Source organism: Stigmatopora argus, chromosome 20 (genome assembly GCF_051989625.1).
Source record: "Stigmatopora argus isolate UIUO_Sarg chromosome 20, RoL_Sarg_1.0, whole genome shotgun sequence".
Classification (NCBI taxonomy): Eukaryota; Metazoa; Chordata; class Actinopteri; order Syngnathiformes; family Syngnathidae; genus Stigmatopora; species Stigmatopora argus.
In genome coordinates, this window is record NC_135406.1 from 7602621 (window position 1) to 7611512 (window position 8892).

An 8892-nucleotide genomic window follows, 5' to 3' on the forward strand; every position below is an offset into this window, starting at 1 on the left:
AATTACAATGAACAAAAGGTCTTTTGTCTGAGTTTCTGCTTCAAGGTGTGGTCCAGGTGATAAGTGGTCCAGGTGACAACTGGTCCCGGTGATAAGTGGTCCAGATGAAACCAGGGACAAAGGGATCCCCGCGGAGAGGGCGATGGTCCAGATGATACCAGAAACAAAGGAATTCCTGCGGAGAGGGCGACCAAGCCAGACGTGGATTCGCGGGCAAGCAGATCTCAGGGGAGGACACCCCTCCAGAATCGTCGTGGGACAGTCCGAATATCATTAGAATCAGCGAATGAATATTCATTTTTGTTTAACTATAACTGTGCAAACGCGGGTGTGGACCGTTGTCTTTCTCATCCTCCACTGTGCATTATGACGCGCAGCTGGTTTACTATTATTTGGGAGGGGGCCCGGAGCTCTGTAAGGATCAATATCTGGAATAAACCATCTGTGGAGTAACTCGCAAACCCTGGTCTCTTCCTTCGATGCTGAACACGCAGTTGTTAGATGGGATCAGACTGAGTTAAGGAATTATATATGTATAAAATATATAAAATGCACGGACCGCCACTGATATATATATATCAGTGGCGGGCGGTGCATTTTCTGGTAGCGCCTTCAACGTATCAATCCAACCCTCAAAAACTATTTTATGGCTATAAAACCTCTACTGCAGCTACAGCTGCGACACATAAAAAATAATCAATAAAATTAATGCACAAAAATTGGGTAAAATCCACTTCCTAGCAGCATTTCATGATTAAATACAAATACTGGAGCTTTTCAGACATTAAAACCAGGCCAGGGGGTGATTTTCCCGGGAAAAGACAGTGATGAATTTCAATGGCGTACGGGCAAACATTGCCCAAAAATGGGGTAAAATCCAGTCGAAAACAGCATTTATTGATTAAATACAAATACTGGAGCTTTTTAGACATCAGAACCGGGCCCGGAGTATCATTTCCCCGGTAAAAAGACAGCGATGAACGTCGATACGTCCATACGTGAAATGACAAAAAATGCACTAATATTAGGTAAAATCCACTTCCTAGCATCATTTATTGATTGAATACAAATACTTGAGCTTTTGAGACATTACAACCAGGCCAGGGGGGTGATTTTTCCTGGGAAAAGACAGCGATGGACGTCAATGGTGAAACGCCAAAAACTAAACTGGGCTAAAATCCACTTCCTAGCAGCATTTTGTGATTAAATACAAACACTAGAGCTTAAATACAAACACTGGAGCTTTTCAGATATCAGAACTTGGCCCACAATTGAAATATTATTTAGGAATATGGCCATATTTTACTCACCAAAAATCCTTTTTACACAATATCCATCCTCCTTTCTTTCTTCCTTCTTTCCTATCGCCATCGAAGCTAATGATGAAAGTCGAGCCTATCCTGTCATATTTCTGGCATAGTCCGTTTTGAAAATGGCTTTAAATCAAAACAACAATATACTATTTGCTTATGGAGCTAAGTTAGCACACTGAAAGTGCCGCACACAACATATTCCTGGCTGTAACAGGCTTGCTAGCTTCGGAGTTGACCGCCCTTTCTTAATGATGTCCATTTTTTTTCTGGAAAAGTCCGTCTGGAAAATAGCTTTGTGAGAGAAATCTGCAACAGAATTCATTTGTTTTTGCCACTGTCGGCCATGTGGGTGGAGTTTGCGATCTCTGGCTGCTTTGACCCGCCTACGAGCCAATCATAGTTTGTGAAAGCAATGACATGTCCCAGCCAGCAAAATGCTAACGCCTATGAAAAATAATTGTGGGGTTGCCAACTCGAAATCTGATTGGTTAAAAGCAACAGTCTAGTTTAATGCAGCAGAGCCCGCAAGAACTGATTGTGAAGTCTTTGAGGCAGATCTGATCTGGCAACAAATAATGGCTGAAATGTAATTGGTTAAATGCTTCAATATGAAAACACACATCTGGAAGCAGTTTAACCAGGGGGGAAAGCAATGAAAGGAAGCTAACAGACCATTTGGAATAATAAGTATTGATGGACAAAATATATGATTCAGATATTTCTTAGGCCAGCAGAGAAGGCCTTGAAGGCCCTGACGGCCCGCCACTGATACATACACACATATACACACACATGTACATACATACATATAGACAGACACACACACACACACACACACACCGGTAAAAAGACAGCGATGAACGTCGTTACGTCCATACGTGAAATGACAAAAAATGCACTAAAATTAGGTAAAATCCACTTCCTAGCAGCATTTATTGATTGAATATAAATACTCGAGCTTTTGAGACATTACAACCAGGCCAGGGGGTGAAATTAAACTGGGGTAAAATCCACATCCTAGCAGCATTTAGTGATTAAATACAAACACTGGATCTTTTCAGATATCAGAACCAGGCCCACAATTGAAATATTATTTAGGAATATAGCCATATTATACTCACCAAAAATTCTTAACTGTACACAATATCCATCCTCCTTTCTTTCTTCCTTCTTTCCTATCGCCATCGAAGCTAATGATGAAAGTCGAGCCTGTCCTGTCATATTTCCGGCATAGTCCGTTTTGAAAAGGGCTTTAAATCAACACAACAATATATTTGCTTGTGCAGATAAGTTAGCGCACTAAAAGTGGCGCAAACACCATTTTCCCGGCTGTGACAGGCTTGCTAGCTTCGGAGTTGACCGCCCTTTCTTAATGATGTCCATTTTTTTCTGGAAAATAGCTTTTTGAGCAAATCTGCAACAGAATCCATTTGTTTTTGCCTCTGTCGGCCATTGTGGGTGGAGTTTGCGATCTTTGGCTGCCTCACGATGGCTGTGGCCTGCCTACTAGCCAATCATAGTTGGTGAAAGCAATGACGTATCCCAGCCAGCAAAATGCCAATGCGTATGAAGAAGCATTGTGGGGTTGCCAACTCGAAATCTGATTGGTTAAAAGCAACAGTCTAGTTTAATGCAGCAGAGCCCGCATAACTGATTGTGAAGGCTTGAGGCAGATCTGATCTGGCAACAAATAATGGCTGAAATGTGATTGGTTAAATGCTTCAATACGAAAACACACATTTGGAAGCAGTGCAACCAGGGGCAAAAGCAATGTAAGGAAGCTAACAGACCATTTTGAATAATAAGTACGTATTGATGGACAAAATATAATATGATTCAGATATTTCTTAGGCCAGCAGAGAAGGCCTTGAAGGCCCTGACGGCCCACCAATGATATATATATATATATATATATATATATATATATATATATATATATATATACACGTCAATGCACCCTTGGGCTTTTTGTATAAAGTTTCCTGCAGTGATTTTTAACGTCCACAAGGTGTCAGTATTTTGCGAAGCAGTGGGTCACTGTATGGAAACGACAAGTGATGCTCACAAACCCATCACTCGTAGTGAGTCAATAAAATAATTACGGTATACATAGAGTTTTAATTCAAAACACAAAAAGCAAACTGAAAACCCTAAGCCAAAAATAAAAAATTACACCCCCCAAAATTAAAACGAACAAAAAGCCACAGGAAGCAGTAAGCCATGGGTTAACGAGACATGGAAAACAGGTGGGTGACACACAGGGGAGGCAACCACAGGTGAAAGCAATGTACAATCACAACGATAAGTTTCAAGCCATCAATATTTTTTTCATACTAATGATTATACATAAGAATATTGAGTATTATCTGTTTGTTCAAAATTAAAATAAAATTTAAAAAAAAACAGTTCATATTTGACTTCATATACCGACTGCCAGGTCTATTTACATACAAATCAAATCAGTTCGGATAAATATAAAAAGCGAAAAGAACTACTCCAACATAAACCCAAAGTCGGTTCTTATAGTTAAAAAGAGGAAAATAATGTAGTTTACAAAGCTAATAGAAAATTCTGAAGAAATGAAATAAAACAACATTTGACTTGTTTTACTCTTTTTCAAAGAGACAAATTCACAGCAGACTAATTTTATCAACATGATTAAAAAATGACACGAGGGATTCTCGTCATTTTTGCCAATTAATAGATAACATACACACACGTTTGTTTCTTTTAAGTCTTATGAATAAATCCTTGGCAACAAACTTAGTATTATGAATTAATAAGTATTTTTAACCAATGTGTTGAACCACAAATTGAGCAAAGAAAGGGCTTTTCGCCACTGCGGGTTAAGTCTTCTTTTCAGGTTCCTTTCTGTGAAAATGTTGGAAAATTAACTGCACCTGAAAAAGGTTTTTGAATTGTGTAGCTTTTTAATTGGGCTGTTGAAGCGAATCTGTGGCCACATAAGTGTTCTTTTAAGCTTCTCCTTTGGGAAAATGTTCGACCACAAACTGAGCAGGAAATTGTTTTTTCACCAGTGTTGGTTCTTATGTGGGTTTTTATCGTTCCCTTATCTGCAAATGTTTTACCACAAACTGAACACGAAAATGACCAGCGTGGATTCTTGTGTTTTTGGAAATCTTGCTTTTGAGAAAAGGCTTTACCGCAAACTGCACACGAGAATGGCTTTTAACCTGTGTGTGTTCTTGCATGAATAGTTAAGAATACCTTCCGTGTGAATCTTTGACCACAAACTGAACACGAAAATGGTTTTTCACCAGTGTGGGTTCTTGTGTGCCTTTTTAAGGTTTTCTTCTCTTTAAATCGTTTACCACAAACTGAACACGAAAATGGTTTTTCACCAGTGTGGGTTCTTGTGTGCCTTTTTAAGGTTCCCTTCTCTGTAAATGTTTTACCACAAACTGTACACGAAAAGGGTTTCTCCCCAGTGTGGGTAAGAATATGTCTTTTCAAAGTAGACTTTTTCCCAAAGGTTTTTCCACACTGAGAGCATTTCCAGAGTTTGCCGTCCTTAAGACCTTCATTGTCATAAAGCAAGTCTTCGCTATCTGATAACGGAGCAATTAAATTGTCTGTTTGCCCTTCTGCTGAGTTGGCGTTCGGAGGCTCCGCCCCTCTGCCGGCCACGCCCAGATCATCTTCACTCTTGAAAGGCTCACCAGTTGACACGGTGACATCTTCTTCCTCCTTTTTGATTTGCTGTTGAGGGAACTCTGGCTCCTCCTCTTTAATTTGGGGTAACGTTAAGGTGTGTGCAGGCTCCGCCCCTCTGCTGGTCATGACCAGATCCTCTTCCCTCTTCAGGATTTCACCAAGTGACCAGGTGACATCATCTTCCTCCTTCTTGATTGGAAGTCGCTCGTCTCTCATTTGTTGTTGAGGGAACTCTGGCTCCTCCTCTTTAATTTGGGGTAACGTTAAGGTGTGTGCAGGCTCAGCCCCTCTGCTGGTCACGCCCAGATCCTTTTCCCTATTCAGGATTTCACCAAGTGACCAGGTGACATCATCTTCCTCCTTCTTGATTGGAAGTCGCTCGTCTCTCATTTGTTGTTGAGAGATTTCTGGCTCCTCCTCTTTGATTTGGGTGAGCTCAAGTTCCTTTTTAAGGCCAACAGACTCTTTCCCATCAGGACCAAGATATTCTCTGAAACCTGCAAAGACACGAAAATAAATGATATGTTTCATAATCTGTCTATCTAACGAGAAGTCCTTTAGGTTAGACTGGGAATGTAAAGTCTTATACTTATATCGGCGGTGGCTAGGCTCGTAACATGACATTAACTTGAAATTTAACTGAAATCAACTCAAATGACTATACACACCCACACATATTTGACCACCCGGAACCATCTCAATAAGTTCGTATCTCCAATTTGTCTCATTTCTCAAGGAAAAAAATGGCTCTGAATTTAGCTCGTTTCTTAAATTTTCCGTAAATTGGGACACTCGTATGTCAAGGTATTCCTGAAATATGCTGGCTGCCACAGCAAATGTTTAATTAACAAGGAATAAGCATATAGCACTCGCGGGTGACCCGCATTGTAATCAACAGTTTGAGGAAAAAAAGAGTTCACCTTCAAAATTAAAGTACAATTAAGAGCACACTTACACATTTCAATGTTTAAAAATGTTTTATTTTATTAAACCCAAATGATTCTTTAATCTCATCTCATTTTCTGAACCGCTTTATCCTCATCAGAGTCGGGGGGGAGCCTATCCCAGCTGACTTTGGGCCAGAGGCGGGGCACCCTGAATTGTTGGCCAGCCATTCGCAGGGCACAACAAGACAGACAACCATTCACACTCACACCTAGGAGCAATTTAGAGTGTCCAATCAGCCTACCATGTCTTTAGAATGTGGGAGGAAGCCGGAGTGCCCGGAGAAAACCCACACGCATCAAAATAAAAAGGTAAATTCTGGGCCACTTTTCACATTTTTTATGAACTTAAAATAAAATAAAAATCTTCAGTGCTGAGTCGTATTAGCAAGCGGAAGACATGGGAGTTGCTTCCGCTTGAAAAATAATTTAAAAAACATTTTCCCCAGAAAAAATCCGCGATGTAGTGAAATGCTGAGGGATTACTGTACTTGAATTTGCAATTGCAGCGCACAAAAATAGCACTTCTACAATTACCATTAAGCCTTTATGATGAAGGGAATATATAGATATAAAAATGGACCCACCTTGCATTATTTTGCAAAATATCGAGTTTTCCTCGTGGAACGTTGCTGCTCTTTTCCCACACGTAAATTCTGATGGAGACGCCATTGATAGCTGCTAGCTAGGCTAAGCTAAGGTAGGCCGCAAAGCTTCAAAGTTCTTCGACGACTTGAAGAGTTATTCCTTTGATATATGCTAACAGGCTTAGCTAAAGTAGCGCACAAAGCTTCAACGAGGTCTTGAAAAGGATTTTGGCTGATATTTAAGGTCATAAAGTAGCTGAAGCTAGACACGACGGGGACCCATAGGTTAAGTTTGGTGGCGAAAATTGGGCATGCGCGGTGGCAGCGTCACTTCCTTCGATGCATTAAGTTTATAAATGTAAGAGATTTGGACATAGGAAATAATTATTATTCAAATTTTCTGACATGTGGTTTGAGCAAAAAAATGTTTGCGCAGGTTTGAATTAAATTGAAAATTAAATTAAACATAAATCACTTGAAGATCGCGTCTCAAAAAGAGGCGTGGCAAAACGTGCATGCGCAGAAAATAATCGCCCTTGATAATGGTGCTGTTCTGTTTTGACGATTGGCATCACGGGAGAGGTAGTTCTTCATTGAAACGGTTTGAACTCGCAGGAATCAGTCTCTTATTTACGTACTGCTCTCTCGTGGTCAGGAGAAAATTTGTTTCATTCTAAGTTCAGTATTCGTGGACACTGTACACAATATTTAAGACACTGGCAATCACAAGTTATCGAAGAAGCACATTTTAAGAAATTATATCAGAAAATTAGCAATTTCTCAAAGGTGTCTTAAATCCAAAAGGAAAAGTTTGTTTTTTCTTTTATTTACATTATTCCCTTAATCCGGACCAACCACTAGATGTAAATTATGTCTTGATTTTCCCATTTTTAACGAATATTTGCAATTTTTCCCTCCAATTTTGTTCTTTTTATGTTTTAGTTCAATAAGTATTTTGTAAAATGTAAAAATAACTATATAGAAATATTTTCAACAAATGATTCTTCCCTTATTGAGAATAAAAGCTCAAATAAACATTGTTTTAGATCTATGAAAAATATTTAAGGCTTTATATCCAGTTCTTTAAATCCGATTTAATCTCTCTCTCTCGCTCTCTTGCTCTCCCTCTCTCCATCTCTCCCTCCCTCACCCTCTTTGCCTCTCCCTCCCTCCCTCCCTCCCTCCCTAAGTAAGTAAATAACACGCATTGGTTTGTACTGAAAAAAAAAATGGAGAGAATATGTACAGTACTGTAGAGAGAGAGAGAGATTTATGTATTAGAAACTGGCCAAAAGAAGCGACCTAATGACGATTGCACAGTTTTCTTTTTTATGGCATCATTCAATTGATTTGCAAACTGTTGGAATAATGATTAAAACCTTTTAAATCATTATTAGTAATATTTAATTAAAATAGGAAAAACATCTTTCAACATATCTGCTTACAACTTGCAAGGAGTTGCCTTGTGACGTCGTCTCAGTCCACAAGGCATTCTGACGAGCGGCATACTCTTCAGTCCATTTAGCGGCACATTACCAAAACATTCAAAGGTAATCTGATTTAAACATAGCATAAGCAAAATGTTAGGTTTAAACACCAGACATTTGTTTCACCAACCTGAAAAGAAGGAAATCACAGAGAATTTTAGTTAACTTTATTTAAAAAATGAGAGGTTCAGAGACTGTCCCTGTCACAGTCCTCCAAAAAACACTCTGAAGAAAATCTCCCCTCGCCAAGTCTCTTATTGTGTTTTGGGAGTGTCCAAGTTACAGGAAGTTTCAAGCTGATCAAAGGAGAGAGAGATCTCTCCCAGTTACAAAAGGTTCTTTGATCATGACCATATGCCCCTTCAAGATAACATCTTTATAGTCTTCTTCCCGATATCTTGCAACCCTCACAAAACAGACAAACAGACCCCCTGGGGTAGTTCCTCTTTGATGAATAAGGTGAAACTTTCCCCAGGGAGTCAAGACATCCCCAATTCTATTAACTAACATTTCAACAGTCATACCAGAATCAGGATAACTTATATAAAATAATTCCAACATAACCCTCCTGTTTATCCGGATTCCGCTATAAAATATCATCATCCATAACCTCTTCTTTTCAGATTTTCACATTACAGGATCACAAAAATAACAGAAAAACGTTACACTCAAAAGTCAATGCCATAGTCTTTAGCATCTGGGAACATGTCAGGCAGTCCAGTGAACTGCATTTCCTCCTCATCCCCAGATGCGTCGGCGTCGTCGTCATCCCGTGGTTCGCCTCCAGATGTCAATAAGGCATACATTTCGGATTTGACTGGTTCTATGGCATTTGTTATTAATCTTTGACATAACGTACGAATACAGGGAATACAACAACATCCAC

The 8892-nt window shown here is 39.5% G+C and overlaps 1 protein-coding gene across 2 annotated transcripts in view; it reads right to left on the reverse strand.

Annotated features, from left to right (window-relative positions):
- LOC144065881 (uncharacterized) overlaps window positions 1–6809 on the reverse strand; it is a 155121-nt gene extending 148312 nt beyond the window's left edge. Inside the window, exons 1-2 of one of the 2 annotated variants that reach the window (XR_013297344.1) lie at window positions 6520–6809; window positions 5398–5485 (exon numbers count right to left, since the gene is read on the reverse strand). Coding sequence is in view for 1 of the 2 variants with exons in the window: in XM_077589089.1 (XP_077445215.1) it covers window positions 6520–6604 (85 nt within the window). In the remaining variant the exon portion in view is untranslated. Of the gene's footprint in view, window positions 1–5397; window positions 5486–6519 lie in introns of those variants that run through there. The other variant, XM_077589089.1, reaches the window with a different exon arrangement.
- Window positions 6810–8892: the final 2083 nt, after the last annotated feature.